Source organism: Haemorhous mexicanus, chromosome 4 (assembly GCF_027477595.1).
Source record: "Haemorhous mexicanus isolate bHaeMex1 chromosome 4, bHaeMex1.pri, whole genome shotgun sequence".
NCBI classification, from domain to species: domain Eukaryota; kingdom Metazoa; phylum Chordata; class Aves; order Passeriformes; family Fringillidae; genus Haemorhous; species Haemorhous mexicanus.
The window spans coordinates 62,593,264-62,616,610 of NC_082344.1; the positions used below are offsets into that span (position 1 = coordinate 62,593,264).

General features: G+C 40.1%; 1 protein-coding gene across 1 annotated transcript in view; it reads left to right on the forward strand.

The window, feature by feature from the left end:
• Positions 1–3,280: 3,280 nt before the first annotated feature.
• FBXL5 (F-box and leucine rich repeat protein 5) overlaps positions 3,281–23,347 on the forward strand; it is a 34,156-nt gene continuing 14,089 nt past the window's right edge. Inside the window, exons 1-6 of the mRNA XM_059845144.1 lie at positions 3,281–3,439; positions 14,850–15,065; positions 16,850–16,945; positions 17,733–17,916; positions 20,165–20,347; positions 22,726–22,851. Of these exons, the coding sequence (XP_059701127.1) occupies positions 3,302–3,439; positions 14,850–15,065; positions 16,850–16,945; positions 17,733–17,916; positions 20,165–20,347; positions 22,726–22,851 (943 nt within the window). The 5' untranslated portion in view covers positions 3,281–3,301. The remainder of the gene's footprint in view (positions 3,440–14,849; positions 15,066–16,849; positions 16,946–17,732; positions 17,917–20,164; positions 20,348–22,725; positions 22,852–23,347) is intronic.

Here is a 23,347-nt window from a genome sequence, read left to right on the forward strand (position 1 = left end):
ATAAGTTAAGAAGTCACACAGACAGATACTGAATGTTTCTCCAAGTGCACACTAGGTTAGGACACAGCACCTTGGGGAAGAAGATGTGTGTTCCCTAACAAATAGACAACCTGTCAAAACATCCCAGTGGAACTGGATCTAAGCGTTGTTGGGATCCCCATTTCAACTCCTGTCAAGCTTCCTTTCTTCACTGGCAACTTCTAGAAACACAACATCAGGCCAGGAGGGCCTCTGATCTGACTCAGCACAGCCATTTTAAATTCGTGTTCCTAGTTTTGTTCTAAATATTTCACATGAGGGCTAAATTAACAACTTCCAGGGTTCCAGTGGTTTGATAGCCTTGAGAGTAAAACCTTGGATCTGGCCTGAACTTGTCTACTTCTAGCTTCCAGTCACTGAATCTCATTATATCTTTTTCTATTACATTAATGAAGAATCCATCCTCAGAATCATCTCTCCATGTAAATTCTTGTAAAAAACTACCAAGACTACCCTTAAACTAGTCCATGAAAATTCAGTATTTCAATCACTTTATCAGGTAATTTTTCTTGTAATTCACTGCCACAAACTGGCTGCCCATCTTGCCTCCTGAGGTCTGACAATTCATGGTGGATGCAGATCACTGTTCCTCGCTCTCTGGCCCTCTCTCCTAGAAGATGTTATTGCCCATGAAGAAAAGTCAGAAAATTTGCAGCATACCTGCTCTGGAGATACTGCAGTTCACAAACTGAATATTAACCCAAACAACCATGAAATTCAGCATATGTTTACATTCTGAACCCCAGAAGATGAGGAACCAACATGTTCTCTCCTGTTATTTCTATCAGATGGGAGTGGCAAGTTCCAGCAGTAGGAAGGTGTAACAGACAGTAACGTTAATCCTCTGTTACCACTCAAGCATGAAATTCTGAATCACCTCAATTCTGTATGGCCACATGCTCTAGGCCTGGAAATAGGACCTCATATTCACAAGCTCCTCTGTGAGCAATGAACTTCAAACATTGTTTCTTAAGGGTTTGTGTCTTAAGTGCATAAGTCTACCTACAGCAGTAGCACAAGGTCTCACCTGCTCCCTTGTGTGCCAGGGCACATTCTCTGTGAAAGACATGCTCAAGCCCAAACCCAGAGCTCTGCTCACTTGCCAAGCAGTAAACATAGCTGTGTGCTAGCTAGCCAGCTGTGTAACACCTGTGCTTTGCCTTCCCTCCTGTGTAACTGCTTTTTTTCCCACCCTGAAGTTGTAAGATTTTAACCTTCTGAGGTTTGTACACATTTGCAAATATGGCTAAGTAGGTCAGTGTGTTCAAAAGTCCTTCGAGGAGGAAAGGATTCATGGAAAAGGAAATGCCTAGCACTGCAATTGCTTAAGACTAATTTCCTTAGATAAAGAGATAAAAAGATTATTGTGTACAGTGTCAGCTAAGTAACACTCATAATATGAGCTCTTCTGCTTAATTCACTATTTACTGCTTTTACCAGCATTTTATTCCCAACATTAGTATGTTGAGAAATACCAGACTAAAAACTCACATGACTGCTGAAAATATTTCAACATATTTACAATGAATTGCTTACACCTATGACCTCGCTAGCTCTGATACATTTAATATCTGCAACATATCCCTTGTACAGTTTTCAGTCAGAAGGGCCTGCTGCATCCATTGTGTTTTACAACACCACATGTTGGTTGACAGTTACAGCTTTTGTCAAATCGATGTGCAATCTCAACTTGGGCCAGTGTTCCTGTTTACTTTGAAATGTTGCACAAGCAGATCAGTATGACAGGCAGGTGTTTCTGGTCCATTCACCCCGGTGTTGTAAATGAGCAAATCAGCAGCCAAATTTATAAAAAAAAATTATAAATTTATTAGATTGACAACCAAAAAGTAGAATATTACAAAACCGCCACAGCCAAGACAGCCTCAAACCCGGACTTTGACGCTGGGTGAACTGGGGTCAAACTGACGTAGTGTCAGTGCCTCCCCAGAGTGTCACACCAACTGCTCCAGGTAGCCAGCTTATATACAGTTTATTCTGCCTGAAGCAGAAATGACCTAAGATTTCTGTAAGTCCCTACATAGGTATAACGGGAACTATACAGATTCAGTCCTGTACAAAAGTCAGTCCATAGGTTTGGATGGCTGTCTGGGCTCCTCGAGAGAGTATTCTTTTCAGCTGTAGCCAGGACTTCGCAGTTCCTCATGTAATCTCTTCCAGGTGCTGTTCTGTGAATGTTCTGGACATTCCTGGGAAATGGTCGATGATTGCCCATGAAGGACTCTTTCACTCGTATGGTCATGATTTTATCTGGGCGAGTCCGGGAAATCTTTTGAATAGAAAGGAAAGCCCTGCTTCTGGCCATGGGGGTCAGAGGCATGGTTGGATCTTTTTAATTTTTATACAGTTACAAAGCATGAATTATCTCTACCATATTATCAATTATCTCTATCATCGGGTGTTAAATAAACACAGTTTACTTGTTTGGCACAAGTGCCGCAAAAGGCTGGATGCAGATTCCGTGCTGCAGCATATACAAATAGCTTTCCTAGGACCTTTCTTGATGAGGTCACCCTGCAAATCCTGTGTCCAGTTCTGCGCCCCTCAGTTCAGGAAGGACCCTGAGCTGCTGGAGCATGTCCAGAGCAGGGCAACACAGCACAAGTCCTGGGAGGAGCAGCTGGGGGAGCGGGGATGTTCTGGAGGAGACCAAGCAGGACCTCACTGCCCTCTGTAAACACGGAGAGGAGGCTGTAGGAGGTGGGGGGGTCGGTCATTTCTCCCAGGCAAATAGCAACAGGACAGCACAGTCTTAAACTGCTCCAGAGAAGGCTCTAGGTTGGACTTCAGGAAGAATTTTTTTCTTAGGAAGAGTAATTAGACATCGGAATGGGCTGCCTAGGGAGATGACTGAGTCATCGTCCCCGGGGGTGTTTAAGGAAAGACGGCGTGGCGCTCAGTGCCATGATAGAGCAGACAAGGTGCTCGGGCACGGTTAGGAGTCCATGACCTCAGAGGTCTTTTCCAACCTAACTGATTCTGCAAATGTTTTTACATCCACAAGATGCGGCCTTCGCGTTGCCAAGGCATCGGATCTCAAGTCGTGCGGTACTGCACCTCACTAGGACGAACCTAGAGCTGTACCGCTGAGCAGCAGCGCATCCACAGCACGAACCACCCGATCGAAGCCGCCCGGCCCGAGGCAGGCCCGGCTCTGCCACCCCCGGCGAGAAGGGGCGGGGCCAGCCGCGCACGCGCAGGGCGGCGGGCGCGGTCACACGGGGCGGGCGCACGCGCGGTGCGGATGCTCGCGCCGCCGTTCGCGCCGCCGGGAGCGGCGCGGCTCCATGGGGAGAACATGGCTCCCTTCCCCGAGGAGGTGGACGTGTTCTCCGCCCCGCACTGGCGCATGAAGCAGCTCGTGGGGCTCTATTGCGACAAGGTAGCGGGCCGGGGCGGCCCCCGCGCCGCTGCCCCGGGGCGGGAGGGAGGGTTTGAGGAGTGCGCAGCTGTCAGCGTCCCGGCCCCGCCGGTAACTTCTGCCCTGCGCTGCCGCGGGGCTCCTGAGCCCCTCACGGGCTGCCGGTGCCGCTCCCCGGCCGCACACGGCTGGGGCAGCCCTCGCTGTCCTGCCGGGCCGGCCGGCCGGAGCCGTGTCCCGCTCCGCCCGGCGCGGAGGGGCGGAGGTGCCGCGCAGGGAGCGCCCCCCGCCCGGGCAGCCCGGCGGAGCCGCCGCGGGCCCGGCGCTCCCTGCGCGGGCAGCGCGGCCCGGCCGTCTTGCCACTCAGGCAGGGCACGGGACCGTGCTTGTGGGTCTGTGCACAGCCTTTGCTGGTGGGTGGCGTAAACGTACCCTGGACATGTTCTTTTATTTTTAATATATATAATTTTGCTCGTGGACAAAGGTAATTTTTATTCTTGCATCAGAGTCGTTAAGTAATCAAGGCTGGTGTGTTACCTGAAAGGCAAACTTCCCTGCAGCAGCTTTGAGTGTTGTGGGAGGGTTTGGGCAAGTACTTCACAGCCAGCACTCCTACTGCAAGAAGTTTTGCCTCCCATCTCCGGGCATAAATGGCTGTTTGGGAGATCCAGATTGGCTACAGAGATTTAAAAGAACGGTGAAGTTACATGAGAGGCAGTTACAATAGCTTACTGCTGCCAGCAGCATGAGGGAGTTCATGCTTCCCGATTTCCTCATGGCACCTTACACTGCTCTGGGATTCACCAGATCCTTTCGTGTGCCTCTTCCATTTGCTAATAGGTTAAAGAAAACCTAGAACTGTTTTTTGCAGGATTTGTTAACTGGACAGGCTGAGCCCAGGGTCCGGGGGGAGGAGAGACCTTGTCTAGTTTCTTTCACATTGCCTTTTATTTGAGAGCACATTTGCAATTAACTTAATCTGTGGTGGCAGAAAAGTTTGTGCTATTGTAACAGAATGGATTTTATTGGAATGGAAACAAACACCCCCACTGACTCCTGGTAGCTGTTTCAGTGTGTTGTTGATAGCAGCTGAACAGGTTTCATTTAAACATCCAGATCTATTAGTCGTTTGGGTTTTGTTCCTAGAGAGGCATTTTTGTCACTTTTATTGAGCCTCCCACAAAGTTTTGACCAAATTTACCATGCCTGATAAAACTCCCTGGGGAGCAATTACTGGTTTTCCTGAGTATTGAAAAATTTTATTAAAACTATCCAGTTTGTAATGTTCAGTACCTTTCATTTTCTAGCAGTTTTTATACAGGAATTTTCTTGCTCCATTTTTCTTTTGAATAAGGGCCAGCAGGAAGGAATGGCACTTTTTAAAAAAAGTGTTCAATTTTACGTCCTTTAACCCTGTTGTAGAACCTGGGGTGTGTGCCTTGCCTCTGACTTTTTATAATATCAGCTTTGCACCAGGAAAACTTCCAGTATTTGAATTTCCTTTCTGTGTGATTGAGATGCTGCAATCAGGTAAGTCTGTAGTTCTGCTTACATGGCAAGTGTAATCTCCAAAGCCATGCTCTTGGTAAGTTTAGTTTGACCTTGAGGGTTCTTTAATTCTGTGAATTATGTGTTACCTGTGTTCATCAGGTTCCCTGTACACTGTAATACAGTTGCTGCTAGTGTCTGAATTTTGTAATTTCCCCGGAATGTCAGTGAGGGTGAAATGCGCTCTTCCATCTTTGCTTCTCAGGAGAACAATTACATTGTTTCTGATGGATAAAGTACTTGGGCACTTAACAATCCTTTAGGACAGAGATACACAGTTTATTCTGTTCTCCCAGGACTTCATGTGAGACAGAACAGTAAACTGGACAGTTAAGCTTAGTGCTTTAGGAAAGTTATCCTACTTTTTTAGCTGTTGCTAGCGAAGATCTCCCTGTACCTTTGCTGCATTCCTAAATGGCATTTTTACCTGTGTTGTATATGCTGCCCTGGACTTGGATAATATGAGTAATTAGAATCATGTTTAATAAGGAGATCCCCACTGTTGCCAAATCTGTCTCCTACTTTGATAATAAGAAAATTCGTTAAGTGCTCTGAGGATGTCCCCCCTGTAGGCAGTGGAGTGCTACAGCAGACAGTCTTTATAACTGAAATGCTTGTCCTAATGCCTGACGTCATCTTTGCTACAAATAGAGCAGATTCTGTTTTCCCATCTCTAGTGAACCGTTCTTCGTTTTCAGAAAGATCTTGTGTCGATTTGCAGTTGTAGCTCTGTCCTCCATCTTAGCTATGCGTTCTCTGGCTTAAGCAAACGGATTCATTCTACCTCATCACGTGTGTCACGCTTGCTGTACCTCAGTGTACTTGTTGCTTTTGTTAGAACTAAGCTGCCGTTCTCTAACAGTTTAAGCTATCTGATTGCTGCTGTTATGATTGCCTGCCTCTCTGGCTCCCATCAGTGCTTGAGGGGACTCAGGCTCCAAACAGGCAGAAAACAATTTTTTTCTGAAGCAGGGTAGGTTTTCTGTTGATGTAGTGCTGCCAGCAAGCACTGGTCAGATCGGTACTGAGGCCAGTGGGAGGCAGAGAGTTTGACTGTGACAGCCAGCAGCTAGATTGACTGAAGCTGCCGTGAAACCTCAGCCTAATTATGTCTGTGTTTTCCTGAAATCTTGTGCAGAACGGGACAGTGCTGGTGTTGAGTAGAGCAGTTTTGTTGTTCTGCAGTTCTTTTTTTAACGGCAGCATACTTGCTTTGTGCTCCTCTAATCCCATACTACTCTGCGGACTGATGCTCAAAGTCCCTTTCATTTTTGTCATTAGACTCCTATCCTCTATGGAGCACTATGCACTTGTCCAAGTCAGCATGTTGGTGTTCAGTGAGGCAGCCTCTGTTGTTGCATTATTATCTTGTGTTTTCTGCGCTCAAGAATGTGCCGCTTGTGTAATACCAGCTTTCCTAGCTGTGTCTGAAAGTATTGTATCTGTCACAAACGAAACAACACAGATTTCAGCTGATAATGAAAATCCCATTTTGGTTTGGCTGGAGACTGGTAGTTTGGGCTTGAGAGCACCGTTTGCAAGTGTTTGAGCTACCCTGTGATTTCCTGCAGGTTCAGTTACTTTGCTGTAAGGCAAAACAATACCAAAAACTTTAGAGAGATCATGATCTGTAACATGTATCATTTTCCTTTTAAGTGGTTTGGTTATCTTATCAAAAGGAAGTCAGATTTTTTTTTCTAATCAAATCTGTGCTGGCCAATTGTTGCTTCTTTTAGCTCCAAGATTGGGACTACTCAAGTAGCAGACTCTGGTCTAGGTACAGACTGCTATTAAATTTTGGCTAGGCCTTCCCCAGAAACAAGACACCATGTATCCCAGTATGGGATTGCTCGCTTGTGGAGTTACTGCAGCCAGAGCATGTTTTCACATCTTTGTGATACAGAATTGCCCAGCAAGTTTATTAGGGTGCTTTAGGAGTAGGAAAAATGGTTGCCCTCTTAAATGCTGTAATGAAGATACCGGTGTTTGATTGCTTGTTCTCACGTCCTTCTATCTGTCTCTCAAGACTAGTGTGAGACTTCATACTGTGTGACTGAGTGTAATAACTCAGGATGTAATAACTGGCTGCTGTGGGAAGGGTTAATTACTGATGATATCCTTTATGCTTGTCTGGCTGCTTGATAAGCAACTAGTTCATCTAGGGAACTGAAGCGAAAGGTGATTCAGTAAAACTGGCTCAATAAGAGGTCAAACAAGCTCCAGAACGAGGTTGTCAGTATGGGAGAGAACAGGGTGAGCCATGGCAGGAGGGAACAGCTGCTTTAATAGCTCAGCTTTATTGTGAAACCTTTGGATGTTCGAGCAAAAGCATCTAAGGTCCTTCTTTTGTTTGCCTGACTTCAGTCTCCTGTGATCTCATCTTTCTACAAAAGACCTCTCAGTTATTTCTCATGGTTCAGTAATTGCTTTGGCTAGTTCTTCCTGGAAATTTAGATCAATTTTGTCATATTCTGGTGACTTGAATGCATTGAGCTTGCATAAATATTTAACTAGTATTTTTTTTTTTCTAGTCTACACTTCTGACTCTTTGCTAAAAATTAATTGCCATAAATATTTTTCCTAGTTAATTTTTTAATGCAGATTTGAGCAAAGAAGACATTAAGTTTTTCTGTTGTCATCTGCCTTTCCTGTTAAATAGTTGACTTAAAGTATTGCTTTTCTTCTCTTGTAATCTGTGTTCTCTGTCCTCCTAATTTGAAGTTTAAGTGCTGTTCTGTTCAAGTTACCTGCGCTTACCTTTGGCCTCTGCTGAATAGAATGAAATGTTTTCATATGTTAAATTTGTGATTTTCTTGTGTCATCTGTAGTATAGAAGCGAAAAATACTCTGAATTGAGTGGATTTGGCATTGTAAAGCATTGGACTGGGCATTTTATGACCACGTCAAGATCATAATTTTTCTGGCAGCCGGGGGGACTGAAATCTGAAACATTGGACCAATTAACATAGGACTAACTGTTTCAAAGTGAAATGTTTTTCTCTTGATGCCCTTGAAAGCAGAAAATGCATGTTCCAAGAAGATAAGTGTATCTGTGTTTCTAATAAAAAAAAGTTGGTAAAGCTTTTTGTTCCTTTTGAAATCCCTTTTCAATATTTCAGTACACTGCCATTCATTTTCCAGTGTTGCTTCAAATAAGTGTATGTTGGTTTAGAAACTCATAGGTTTTGCTTATTCCCAGTTAAAGTGCTGTAGCATTGAGCATCTGGCTTCACCTGCCTTCGCCAGGAAGAAAGAGCTGCTTGAGATGTGTAGTCCTAGTAAGTCTGCAAACTTAGGCAGGCTGTGCTTTCACTGCAAAAGATGGAAGGGAATTCATCTCCTCATTAGCATCCAGGGATAGACGGGCAATTTGTTGTCTATGTCTGTTTCATCAGGAGCTGTACCAGTTATCTTTCTTGAGCTTTTTCAGAGCTGTATAGCAATTTCACCTTTTTTCAGGACACTTCCAGCACTTGTTGCTAGCTTCTCATTGTTTCTTTAATTTTGTCTATCCAAACACCTATTTTTTCTTACTTACTAGTCTCTTTTATATCTTTTTTTTTCCCTGCCAGACATGGTAGCAGTTTTTTCTCCCAAGTAATTGCTTATTAGCTATTTTTGCTCCAGCATTATATGAAAAAAGTTTTCTGTTCACCTTTCCACCTTTCACACACTGCTCTGATTTTTCATCCTCTCTCCCAGTCTGCTTTGGAGAGCAGTAACAACCCACCTTTGTCCTTTTTGCAACAAGTTATTCTCTCGTGTTCTGTGTTACAAAAGAAAAAAAAAAAGAAACTGATGCCTTTTAAGAATCCAGGAACTGTAATTAGTGTGTATCAGTGTTAGTACAGGTTTTGTGCAGCTATCCGAGAATATGTTCTAGCTGATTAAATACTTCAAGTTGTAATTCTTGAGACTTGGCTTTTTGCTTTTGCAGTTAGTGCCCAAGGTGGATTAAGCTGGAGTGGTGAATTTTTCCAATGTTCACCTTTGTGTTAGGAACTTATAGTCAGGCTTATGCAGAGGTGCAAAGACATTTTTGCTCTGGTTCTGTTTTGTGAGTTACTGCAGTGGGAGATTTCACTCCTGGGGCTTCAGGTATGACCTTGCAGATGACCAGGTCTTAGTAGGAACCTGTATCCTTGAGGGTTTAAACCAGGAAAGAAGTCTTCCATGGCACGTAGAATAGTGTGACACAGGTAGATAAATAACAGCAGACATGTAAGTGTTCATCATGATTTCATTCAAGGTTCTCGTAGCTCATATATTTAGTAGCTTTTTAATTGGTTTTAATTTTTTTTATTCTTTCTGATTCTTCTCTGCAGACCTGGTGATAGCCTTTTTTCTTCCAGCCTTGGTAAGCTTCTGCCTGTGGAAATCACATGGTGAAAGAAGCTTAGCTGATTTTATCAGTGCATCTTGAGATGTGCTTTCTACTGTGAACCCCAAGAGGATCTGACATTTGTAGCAATTGCATGACTGAAAATCTTGGTTGAGTTAGTCCCATATTGTTATTCAGATCTTATTGTGAAATGCTCTTCATGATTCAAAACCTGATCTATAGATGTTCATTAGACAAAATTGACTGTGGATAGATACTGATGTGGAAGACACCAATAAAAATGGAAATACAGGAGGGTTTTTCACTGTTCTCTTATGTTTGGCATTTATCAGCTTGATCTTAGCCTTTGAAAATAGAACATGAGGTTTCACCTTCCCTTTGCTAGTGTTCTTTGAAAAGAAAATAATTCTGTAATTTTGTGTGCCTGAATCTTCTGTGTTTGTTTTGTTTGGTTTGGGGTGTTTTTTTTCAGTACTTCAGTTTTTTAAAAAGCAATTTCAAGACTTCAGTGATGCTGTAAAACAACTAGAAGATTGCACAGAGGATGAGGTTGCATTGAGAAGACAACATCAGAAAGAGGGGCATTTGAAAGAAAGCTTTGGATTTCTTGTTGAGTTCTGCCACATTCTGTCCTTCCTGCTTAACCACTTGCTATTATTTGGGGTTGACCCATTGCCAAGAAAAGTGCCCAGGGTGGAAAACTGATTTCTCCCCTGATTTAAGGTTTCATACACATAAACAGATGTGAGTGTGAAGCATTTGAGCTAATTCTCTTACTGTTCACCTCATATACTTTTAAATAAAGAGCAAGCCAAGGAGAGGTAACACTGAGGACAGTCATTTTCTTGGCTAGGCTTCCTCAGCACCTGAGTTCTTCCTGGGGACAATATCATCTGAACTTCTTGTGGTTTCCTGAGTAAGACATGGCTTGTAACTGGGTGCTACTAGTGCTCCAGCCAGGTGAAAAATGAACCCAGTAAAAGGCAGAGCTCCTCCCTGGATTAGTACACCAGATGGGTTCATCTTGTAGCTGCATGACTGCTAGCACATATTGCAGGCAAGCAACAGGAATGTGCAGTTAGAGGCAGGGCTGCTCCCTCGGTGTATTTCCTCCTCCATACCCACGCCCTCATTTCCAGCAGATTAAGTATAACATGAAACTGCATGCTTATGTGGTTGACACAGGCACACCTTGTTATGGATCTTGTTCCTCCATTTTTTTGTGCCTGAAATTGAGATAAATACCTCTGCAGAGTCCAGGTTTGTCCTTTGAATTTTAGTGCTACTGCATATGCAGAGTGCTAATACCTAAGAATGTAACAGTGAAAAGATATAGCTGACTAGTAATGCCTGCTCCTTTTTTCTCCTGGTGCTATTCTATTCTAAAAATCAGTTGGTTTTCTTCATAGAATCATAGAATAGGATATTAGGATATTCTGAGTTGGAAGGGACCCATCAGGATCATTGAGTCCAATTCCTGGCCCTGTGCAAGAATCCCAACGCCAAGAGTCACACCATGTGCCTGACAGTGTTGTCCAAAAGCTTCTTGAACTCTGTCAGGTTTGGTGTTGTGACCACTTCCTTGTGGAGCCTGTTCCAGTTCCCAGCCACCTTGTGAGTGAAAAACTTTCCTGATATTTATCCTGATACCTTTTTTTCTTCAGAATGGTCTACTAGCTCCATAATGAAAAATGTTTTACTATTTTTTAAATTAGTTTTAAATCTAATGAGTTAACTAGTGGTAGAAGTCTAATCTACATTGAATATCAGGAATATTATGCTTTTTATTTCATATCCTATGGCTATCAGCTGGTTGTCTTGATGTGGTTGTACATGGAAAACAGAATATAGAGGAATGACCTGTCAAAAATGTAACTTGGGATGACACAAGAAAAAGAACAAAAATTGATCAAGAAGACTAGGAAGAAAAAATGTCTTCAATTTTTTTAGATTCCAGACTAAATATTTAAGGTTAGTGGTTTCTTCAGAATTCACATGCTTATAGGGAAAACTTTAATTTGAAATTAAGCAGCTTTTGAATTTGTATCCACTTTAAACTTTCTAACCTTGAGAAATTATTCCATTTTAAATTTGTGAAATCTGTAGGGAGAGTGGAAAAATAAAATTTTCTACTCCTGTTCTCCTTCCTCAGATTTTTGTTGTTTTCCAGCTTGTAGTTGGGAATAGAGATACTTGTAACTGGGAACGTCAGCATGCAACATAGACTGCTTATGGCTGTGCTAGTCTGATAAGAGCGGTGCACCTTTTCTTTATTCCTCTTTGCTGCTTTCTCCTTGTCGGTTCATAGTATGCTTGGAAGGAAGAAGCAAACATTTTTCACTCCTTAAATGTGTTTTTGGCATAGTTAGTAGGAAAAAACTGTTTCAGTTTACTCACTGTAAACTAACATTGCTGGAAAATTAATTTCCTCCTTCTAAGAAGACATTTTTCCATATTGGCACATGTATAAAGCACTTCCAGAAACCAAGTTAAAGACTGTGTTTTGTTTGGTTATTTAATTAGCACTTTTGAGCTTCCTTATTTATTCACAACGTTTTGGATAGCTATGTCTAGTCTTCATCAGATAGTAAGTTTCATTTTTTTAATGAATGCACTGAAGCCATAAGGGAGATGCCTGAGTTGAGTGTAGAGTTACTTCAAATGAGTGTTGTGAACATAAAGCACTGTCTAAAGAGCAATTGCTATTAACATTGCTGGTATTGGTATCTTGTTCTTAAAGCAGAAAATTTAAACAGTGTGTTTTAGTAAGAAAAGATATATGTTTGCTACAAGTCTGTACATTCATCTTGACCATGTTAATGGCTCTCATGTTATAGTCCAATAAGGTGGACACTCACTTAAAGCTGGCATATACATGTCTGAGCTACAAAGATTTTTCAAGTATGGCCATGCTTTAATTGCATCATTATTTTCTTTTAATAAAAGTTTAATAAATAAAGTGAATTTAAAAGCTCCTGGCTACTTCTAGATGATGCCTGCATTGGCCATAAGTCTCTGAAGTTTCAAACAGACATTACAATACAAAGGACTGACTGTTGTTTGGACAGTTGCTCAGGCTGCTTGGGTTATGAATAATTCTTAAATTTCAGGAGCCACTGAAACTGTTGCTCTTGTGGTACTGCTCCTCAATTAGAGTTTGCATTCCAAACACAAAACCAGTTGTGCTGTAATGTACAGCTGTTTAAATGTAATGTCTTCAGAAGCCCAGAAAGCTCCCAAGTTTCTTGAACACTGGTGGCTGTGGTTTAGCACAGTGTATTTTAAGCCTGCTCAGGGTTCTCACATGCACCATGCTTTATATTTTTGATGAGTCAAAAAAATCCATTCTACAGTCCATTTCCTCTTCCTTGCCATTCTCTCTTTGAATTTGGGGCTGTGTGATTTTTCTTCTTGCCCTACTAAACTCCTGCACTAGTTTTCCTTGTTAGAGCTGGTGAAAAGTGGACCTTGGAAGGGAGTAGCTGCTGTCTGTTAATAGTCTTGGTCCCCTATCATGAGACTTCATCAATCCTGGTAATGAAGTTAGAGGTCTGACCGAGTGACTTTGTTGCTAGGCTACCTGTCCTCTGAAAAGCCAGTAGTTGTTCTCAGCTTTGTCTGACCTTTTTAATACAGTGATTTTTGATTCAAGTATAGTTACTAAACTTGAATATCCTCTCCATAGGCCCTAATCTGTTGGATATCTGCTGGAAGCCTCAGTAGCAGGGGTGAATATGCAAGTGCTTCATGTTACAGTGGCTTCTATAACAATGCATTTCTAACGGACGTTCTTAAATTCCATGCACAAAGAGATTATTTACTTATTCCTGATTTGTGGATGACAATACGTAGATTCAACAGAGCATTTGAGTCTTGAAGAGGCTTTGAGTCAAGATGATGAGAAGGTGCTAGTTTTTTATCGGAACTATTTTCATTATTTGTTTTTAAGGCCAACAGCAGAATACAGCAGATTTGTGGAACCTTCCTGTTACCCTCTTCAGCAGTCTTGTTTACGTTTTTTAAGTCAATCAAAATGCTAAGCATTTGGGAGCATGTGGGATTCTTGGAGGGAAAAGGGTCTATGGAGACTCCCTCCAGTCACTTTGTGGCTCTTTATGGGTAGAATGAACTGTATCAACACTGTCCTTGATCAAAGGAAATGCCACCTGAGAAACCCCAGTTGGTGAGATGTTACCCACAGGTGCTGGGAGGCAAGGAGGCTGTCCTGAGGAGTTGCTTCTGTGCCTGTTGCCTGTGCCGGCTCAGGCTTCTGCTTTTCAGTGTAGAAAGTCAAGCCCTCAGTTTCATGTAGTACCACTGCTTCTAGTGCTGCATTCTCTGGGTGTAGTGGGGGATTGAAATGGGCCTTTGAAGCCAAGATCTTTCCCCATTAGGAGTACAGAACAACATATGATTCAAATCCTAACAGTGTGTTACAGACATAAATTTTTTCTGACTTCTGTCAGTAGTTGGTCTAAAGAGTATTGGAAAAAGAAGAGAAAAGCAAAAAACCCCTCTTAAACCTCATCATGTTTTCTCTCACTTCTGGGGCTAAGTAACTTTGTCTTTCCATAGTGAGCGTCATTGTGCTCATATGTACAGCATGTAATGTACAGTATGCACAGCTGACTTGGAGTTGCATAAGGATTTGGCAGGTGTCCAGCGTGTTGCAGTTGCATTTTGCTGGTGCCTGCCAGGAAGTGGCAATGCGATGTCACAATGAGTAAGTGCATTTGGAGGTTTTTAATGAAAAAAAGTTTTGCATATCTCAATTTGTAGTTGTTTTTGATGTAACATGTATGTCTCAGATTCCCATTTCTTGTAAAACTCATAGATTCCAGAGTCTTGTAGCTAAGCTACTTTTGAGTATTGTGGTAGCTTGTTTTCTGAATTGGAATCTACTTTTAGAGTGCTTGGTCTTGTATACTGCTGTAGGCTATGATTCTTGAAGCTGTGCTTGGAATGATGCATAAGAATGGAAAAGTCTCTGGTCTTCTATGTCCACTGAAGGAAAATGCAGTTTTTAAATGTATTGTTGCTGATGATGACTGTACACCGGTAAAAATGGCACTACTGTATTACCTAGAATTTTGATCTGTTGTGATTTGTTGGGTTTTGCTCCATTGGAAGCCTTCTCTAACAGCTAATGTAGTTTGTATTCACTGGCAGGACTCAATATTCCTTATGGGTAATACATCCCTACGGATGGGTTCAGGGGCCTATGTTAATGGTTTTTTGGTATGGACAAAAATATGGATTGGGAAAGGTCCTGTCAGTAATCTCTTGGCCCGGGGAGATTGCATTGACTTCTGCCAGGAAAGCTTTCTACGTTTGTTTACCTCAGTGTTTCAGAAGATTTGGTTTATGTTGCTTAAATACAACTTTGATTTTAATGGCTTTGTTTTATGTTAAAAACTGAAGGTGTTTACCTTTTATAAGTAAGGGGAGCGATTAATTCCTTGGAGCTGATCCTATTCTAAGGATTTAACTTGAGTTTGACATGATTTTCATTGTTTTTTTATGAACTTTTCTTTTTCCTAGCTTTCCAAGACCAACTTCTCCAACAACAATGATTTTCGGGCTCTGCTGCAATCTCTTTATGCTACATTCAAGGAATTTAAGATGCATGAGCAGATTGAAAATGAGTGTATCATTGGTTTGCTTCAGCAGCGTAGCCGGACAGTGTACAATGTGCACTCGGACAACAAACTCTCAGAGATGCTTAGCCTTTTTGAGAAAGGGCTAAAGAATGTAAAGGTAAGTAGACTATGAGAGATTTGTAACCTGAGGAAAACATGCTGTGATTACATATTAGTTTGCCTTGACTCCTCTTCATAATCTTTATGAATGAAACTAAGGAGGAAGAAGAAACTTTTATGGTTTTCTGATACTTTCTAGTCCGAAACACAAATTCTTTTGCCATTCACTACAATTACTAAGTTTCTAGTAAAAAGTCTTTCCAGAGATGTGTTTTGTGACTGACAGTCTTCACTGTATAATTTGAGGTGTTTTGGAGAGATAGCAGCAAAGTATCAAATATAAAGACTGTTTGACTGCAGGGAAGTATCAAATATACAGACTGTTTGACTAACTGTTCAGAAGTTCCTGGCTATAGAAATAATGAGGTATTATTAATTTGTTAGGAAACCTTGAGAATCTCTTTTTTTTGTAATTGTTGTCACAAAAAATGGAGATGATTCCCAGACTTACCAAAAAAAACAGCATTGTTTTATTCTGTGGCTCACGTACTCCTTCCAGTAAGTTGTGACTCAGCAGTCCTGTTAATAGTTCAGTCATCAAAGAACTCTAAATATTATTTCTGCATCTGGCTTTTTTGACAGTGACTTATCTCTAAGTTTTTCTCCAGTAGAATACTTCTTGAATTCTTCTGTGTCTTTCTCTTGGGGTACTCAACTCAACTCCTCCTTTCTGCCCCGTAAGAACTATAGTCTCCAGTAGTCATTTGACAACCCACATTGCACTTCTAGTGTGTGTGGTACAGATTTTCAGTAATAAAAATACTAAATATGCAGTTGATTGACTCCATTTTACAATCTAAGCCTCATTTTGACTTGGGAACTCTACAAATGATTTTCCCCTATGCATAATAAACTTCTATTTTTGTTTTGTGTCCATTAACAAATCAGGAAAAAGGAAAGAAGGAAATTTAACACTTGGCTTTGTGTTACACCTTCTCTGATAGGATGCTAGTGTTATTCTGTTACTTGATTTCTTAAGTGTGCAAAACCAGATTTCTTTAGTGGTTACTTTAATTTAAACTGATGGCTTAATCTTGTCTCTGTAATAGTCAGGGTTTCTTGATGTTGTAGAAGCTTGAAAAGAAAAACAACATTTACAGTAAGAGTTAGGAGGAACTTCAGCTGGTTCTGAAATCTCCCCAATATGTTGCAATTACTGGGGAGATTTCAGAACCAGCTTCTTATTAGTGACTCAGAGAGTAATCTTAACAAATTTATACATGAGGTTGGATGAACTTGAATGTTTACAAGTCAGTTACATCTTTCTTAAGAGTTCTTTCAGTTTCCAAAGTAAAAATCTGTACAGCAAGTCTAACTGTAAATTTTGATTATAATTTGGAAGTTAAAATTTTAGATTAAGGTAAAATGTATTCAGTTAAAAGATCAAGTAGAGCTGTTTTATCGTAGAACACTTTGTATACAAACTATGCAAATACTTGAATTAGTCTGCCACTACTTTGAACTTTGTGTGAGATTGTAGATTGGCAGATTTCAGTCTTTGCTCCTAAGTAAAAACGGGATTAGAGAAATGAATTCATATATGCTGAGACAATAAATGGGACTCAGTCAGGCAGGGAGTTCTTTGCTCTGCCTGTTAACAGGCCAGTACACAGTGTCAGCGTCATTAAGTAAACACGTTCTTACCATGAAATAGAGCAAACCTGCTGTGTTCATGGGAAAGACATAATGGGCTTTCCTTTGAACCACTGCTTTATTGGACAATTCAATCCTTGGATGACTGGAGGAGATTGGGTAACCATTAAGTCTTTGCTTTCTTCTCAGAATGAATATGAACAGCTAAACTATGCGAAACAGCTGAAGGAGAGATTGGAAGCCTTTACCAGGGATTTCCTTCCTCATATGAAAGAGGAAGAGGAGGTAGGCAAAGATTTTCTTCAAATGTGGTGAAGATCTCCCTTGGGATTTGGAATAACTGAATAGGGACAACCAGCTCAGAGGTTCATTGTTTTTTTCAGTTCTCTGTTTTTATTGCTATGCTAATTTGCATTCAGGACTGTGGTGTCATTGTTCAGTACTCTGACTGGAAAGTGAATGTTCTGAAACTGAGAATATAGGAAACTTATGCTGAAATTCTAATTCTTAAAAAAATTGATAACAGAAGTCCATTGGGGCTAGGATTTTTTGCAGCAAGTAGTTAGTTTAAATGGATATGTAGCAAAACTTAAATAAGAAAAGAGACGTCCTGTAAACCAGTGCTTCATGACTCAAACTGACACTCCCAAACAGCTTCTGACCTATATTTGAAACATAGACTAGTACTGCCAGTCTGATGATTTATGGGTATCCAAAAACTGGGAAGCATCTTCTCAAGTCTGTCCATGGGAAGTCTTCTCATGCTTTTCTTCCTTGCTTCTTTGCCTTCCATGTGAGTACCTTGATAAGTTAAGCAACTTTATTCCCTTCCTTATTCTGGTGGGAAAAACAATTAAAATAGCTTCCCTGATACTGTGCTATGTTCTGTCAGAATGCAGGGAGTTAGAATTTAAAACTTTCATGGTCCTGTCCTTAGGTTCACTTAATGCATGACATGTTTTACTTTGAGAGAATTTGAAACAGGAAATTCTGTATTGGTAGATCAGTGTAGCGTTATTGACTATTTCTGTCAGCACCAGATTTTTTTTCTTCCCTTTTTCCTTTGTGTTAGGTTTTTCAGCCAATGTTGATGGAATACTTCACTTATGAAGAGCTGAAAGATATTAAGAAGAAAGTAATTGCACAGCACTGCTCACAGAAAGAGGCTGCAGAATTCAGAGGTCTCAGTAAGTGGAATCAAACAGAAGAGCTTCAGAAGGTCTTTAAGTATTCTGTGGATGAGAAGGCAGATCAAGGTGAAGTATCTAATTAAAGTAACTTTCAAACTGCTGTTTTTATCTAAAAACCACACCTAGTGATGTACCTAGTTATGTACAGGCAGAAAGAGTAGCTCTTATAAAATGGGCACATCTGCAAACCAGTTTTGAAGCTTGAGAAACTTAATTGTTTGAGATGGGCATCTTGGCAGGTTGCAGTGTAGATAGTACTTCACTATTAACCTGTTCTCAACAGTCTTCTTCTCTCTTCCCTCCCATGTTAATATTTGATACAATAAACAGATGGAAAATGTAATTAACTTTGATTTCATGCTTCCATTGAAATTATATTTTCTATTTCCAGACTCTGCATTTCATTCTTGGTTTTTAGGACAGCTTTGTAAGCTTTTTGTGTTGATGTTTTAATAACACAGAATAGTTATCCAAGTGACAATATTTCAGATTAAAAGCATTCACCTTTCCAACTCCTCTACGTAACTTTCCTGGGCCTCTCAGGAATGAGAAGGATCTGTGAGTAATGCAAGAGAATGAATCTGTGCAGCATGTGAATAAGTCAGAGGAAATGTGTGTTCTGAAAGTGGATACTTATTCTGCATTTATCTCCAATTACCTTTTCTGGTGAAACTTAGAATAAATAACTACTAAAGTAGACTTCAGTCTTGTTTTATAACTGCTGAATCAGCCCTAAGTTCTCAGGATTTACAGTTTTCTCTCTTAACAAAAAAGAATTGATGCCCCAAGGAAGGGGACTTAATGTACCAAATGTGTACTGCTGGTGTGAGTCTGATATGTAGAGCGAGCTCTCAAGGATTGAGTTTGTGATGTTGATAAGATGTGCTGCTCTCATTAGAAAAACTTGACAAATTACGCTGTAATCAGATTTTTTTGATAAAACTTGACTTCTCTGAACTACTCAACTGGTCGTTTTCTGCCCTCTAGGTGAAGCCTTCAGAAAAGATCATGGTCCATTCTGTGAAATACTATTGACTCTTAACAGATGAATGTGACAGATGTAGTTTTATGGCATTACTTGCTGTTAAATCTAGCTGGAATAGCAGTTTTTGGTACCATAGTAATTCTGCAATTATTGTGTTTCAGGCTTTGGGAGAGGAGAATATGTGTTTTTCGTTAATTTTTAAGAAAAGGAAGAAAGTAAAATAGCTTGCAGTCCTGTGCAGGCTTAACTGCATTTTCCTGCAAAATTCTCTGTAATTCATGTAGCAACATGCTAATTGTACAGATAAATACATTGATTCATCAAGTGAAACTGTATTTAATTATATTTTTTGAAGTAGCAATAGCTTATCACGTGGTAAAGTTTACATTATGCTCACTTTTGAAGCTTCTTTGCAAAACAAAAATCGAATGCTTCTCTCTGTAAAAGTTCTCGGCACTTTAGAAGTAAAACTCCACTTTTATTAAAGCCTGCTGTTTCGAAGGACTCCTGAAAACTCCTTTAGAAATACTTTTTTCAAGGAAAATTTTCTGAAAAAACCATTGAACTCTTAAAACAGCTAAAGGCCTCACTAACCAAAGCTCTGAATTTGTTGTTTTGTATAGTCTGCAGCTCTCTTTGCAGTATGGTAATCAGAGAGAGAGCTGTTAGCAATAGTTCCTGCTGTCCATTGAAATATTAATTACAGTGGTCAAATTTTAGTCTCTCACCTAGTACTTAGTATTTTCTCATCTTTGTACTTAGTATTTATTACTTTACAGCCTGAATGGCTCATCACCATTCAGAAGTTAAAATTGTCAATGCTAGCAGCTAAAGCTAGAAATAAAATTCAAGACAAGTGCCAAGAGTTGAGCATGAACTTTTCTGTGTCCCAGTCAAGAGGCTGAGTGCTTCCAGCGAGAGTGGTCCCAGCTGGTAGGTTCTGCGTGCTAGTACTGTTTCCTGGGAATGTGGCAGACCAGGTACAGATACCATCTGCAACAGAAGGCATTTTTCTTAAAGCATTTCATTTATAGCAGGTATGGCTTTCATCTTTCTGTGGTTGAGTAGCATTAATTTACTTTTTTTTTTTTTTGAATGAATGAGCCAAATGAGAAAGTGGCAAACAGAAAACTGAGCTGGTTTGTTGTTGTTGTTCAAGGTGGTGTTACACTGAAAGCTTTTTAAAGCCAAACCAATACCTATCCTTTAACAGCTGTTAAAATTTTTTCAGACGCATTTTTTTATTTTTCTAGTCAAAATGTGAGTTCCACTGCTGTTATTAAAGCTGTGAGGCTGTGCTTCACTTAACACATGCTTTCTGTATTTCAGAAACCGAAGTAACAGGGCACACCACAAATATTACTAATCTCCCTCCTGAAGTAATGGTGACCATTTTCAGTTACCTTAACCCCCAAGAGTTATGTCAGTGTAGTCAAGTAAGCACTGAATGGTCACAGTTGGCTAAAACTGGATCTCTGTGGAAACATCTTTACCCTGTTCGCTGGGCCAGAGGTAAGTTCCATTTAGCTCCTTTGAAAGCACATTAATTATCAGAATTCTTGGGCCTGTAAAAACAAAACATTTAGTATAGGCTGAGCCTGACAGCTGAGCATGTGAGGTGCTCCTTTCTGACAAGGATAGTGTCCTGAAACTTGATTGAATGTTAAAAATCTCCAAACCATACATCAGTCTTGTAGAATTAAGAACCTAGGGAAAAAAAAAAAAAGTTGTCTTGATTGAAACTCCTGAGCACATTTTGTATCCAGCTTACCTAGTTTTACTGAGGTAAAACCCCCCTTTTTTTTGCTCATATGCATGCTGATAATATGTTCACAACTCCTGAATTGTTAAATAATCTTAAGGAGTTTTGAATTATAAATGTTGCTGTTACACTTAGTAAAATTATTTTCTTAGGTTACTAGGTAGAAATGAAATGTGTAACTGCAGAAAGGAAGTTCAAAATAAGTGGAGTTCTAATGTTTCCTCACAATCTAGTTAAGCTTCAAAGAAAACTGAATGAATGTTTAGTTTTAGTATTGATTCTTTAGGTATATTACTTCAGTAATTTCTACTGCAGTAAGTGTTTTTTGAAATTTTTTTTCCCTCAAACTCTTCTGTTAATTAGAATTTCCTATTGAGAAGTGTGACCTCTGCAAAAGTACCTGTTCAAATAGACAAAATACTCTGTATTCCAGTGAGGCCAGTTACAAGTCATCAGAGTGTATTTGTAGCCTTATGTCCATATTTATGTGAGTATTAAAGAATCACTGGAGTATGAAACTGCAGGCTTCACAGTGCTGTCACGTCAGTGTAGTTCAGTAAAAGGAGAAAGCCTGTGCTGTTTAATAAGTCTTTTGTATGCCTTTAAGATTTTAAGAGAAAAACCTGTGTTTATATAACTTAACTTTAGAAATACATAAAAATAAATTCTTTATGGCCTCTAAAATTTGTACAAGGCAGAGAGGAATTAAATAACTTCTTGGTCTGAATTTTTCTCTCTTTTCTTTCTTTTTTTTTTTTTTTTTTTTTTTTTTGGGGTAAATCTTCCTGAAAGCAATAGTTTTGTTCCTGAGCTTCCAAGCTTCCAAAGACTGAGTAGAGAGGCTCCAAAGTTCAAATTCTTAAATTTGCTTTTGCAGCATAGTCATCTTGATAATTCAGTGCTGCACACACACGCAACAGAAAAAAGATAATAGGCAACTGCTTAAAATGAGTGCTTCTAAACCTGGTTTGGCACATCACAGGAAGCTGCTCTCATGATGTACTGTTTGTACTACTACAGTTGTTTGTACAGAAGTGCTCTAACTGGGTGGAAGCTTCTCAGATGGGATTTACTGCCGCAGGGACGGGAAAATAAATGTATTTTTATTTAGGCTTAGTTAAATTTTAAACTTTTTTCCCCGCCTAGTACACAGAAGGCCTCTGAGGCTTCTTATGCAATATGAAGATGGATTAAAGATGATGAGAAATGTCACCAAAACTTGATAGTTGACAGTCAATTAGGATTTCATTGTCATTGTGTTATTCATAGAAGAAACATTGTTCTTTTAGCTCTGACTCAACAGGAGTTGCTCTTGCTTTAGGAAGAGTAAGGTTCCCCCTTGTGAGACAGTTCAGTAAGGTGGTTTGTTTTTCAGTGTGTGTACATCAAGGCAGGCATTAGAGCTGCTTATCCTGAGCCCAGCACTGCCATACATCCAAACCAGAAGTAAATTAATGCCTGTGCAGTATCCTCAAGGGGGAAGGGGTGCTCCACCAGCTAAAACAGCAGAGCTGTTGCTGATCTTCATGTTCATCCAGATGTTCTAAAAAATGATTGTGTATTGATTTGAGTCATATGTGTGTTAAAAGTATTCTGTAGCTGTTTTAAGTATGATACTTTTGGAATTTGTTTTTTTTGTGATCTTGGAGTTCTCATGTGTGGGGACTAAAACCAGGCTGGTTAACTGTATATTTTGTGATATTCCAGAGGAAAAGATATCTTCAACCAAGTGTTACACTAAAATCTGATGACCAATTTATTTACCAGAAGGAACTTGAGCACCTAGACAGTCCAAATACTCCATGAGTTCTTCTGTTATTTTTGTGATCATATTGGTCCCTATTAAGCAAGTGAGGACAGCCGGCATGTCTCAGACAGGCATAATAAGCTGTGAGTTCTGGGATGGCACTGAAACTGTTCTAAGAATCTTTTGAAGCTTAAGGATAAAGATCAAACAAAGAATTATTTTAAGATTTAGTCCAGTCTTAGTTTAGATGAATTTGAAATTGATTTATGTCTCTTAAATCATGTCACAGTATACTGAAAAGCCATCAATGCTGATTTCTGCTGCAGTGAGAAAATTCTATTAACTTTTTTTTCCTTCTTTTTGGGGGGTGGCGGTGACTAGGTGATTGGTATAGTGGTCCTGCAGCAGATACTGAGACTGAACCTGATGAGGAATGGGTGAAAAACAGAAAAGATGAAAGTCGTGCTTTCCAGGAATGGGATGAAGATGCTGACATAGATGAATCGGGTAGGTAAAATTGATTTTGGTGAAGTGATTTATTTTTTTTTTTTCCCCTGAAGATGACATAGCTGTAAGAAGCAAGCTGAGTGGAAAAAAAGGGAGATGGAATTGGTAGGAAAGAAGCAGGCATCTGATTTTAATGATGAATTAATTTGTCTAGGAAAGAGCAAACATGAGAGGAGGTAGGAGAGTTATGGGGATGTCTGAAGGTGTCTGTGTCTGAAGGTACAGGCTAGGCTTCATCTCTTCAGAAGGTTTGGATCAATCATCTTGCATCCTGATGCACTCTAGGCTTGATTTAAAACTTGTCCTAAGCAGTTAAATCACAGCTATAGATATATCTCTATAGATATAGATACATATATGAAATACCCTGTGAGATAGTATTTTGGTATCTAAAGCAAGTTGTTGGAAACAGCTGCCCCAGGCTGCCCTGAGCAGTTCATAACCTGTAGTAAATATTTCTCCAAGTCCTTTAATGATTTTAATTCTTTCTCTCTGG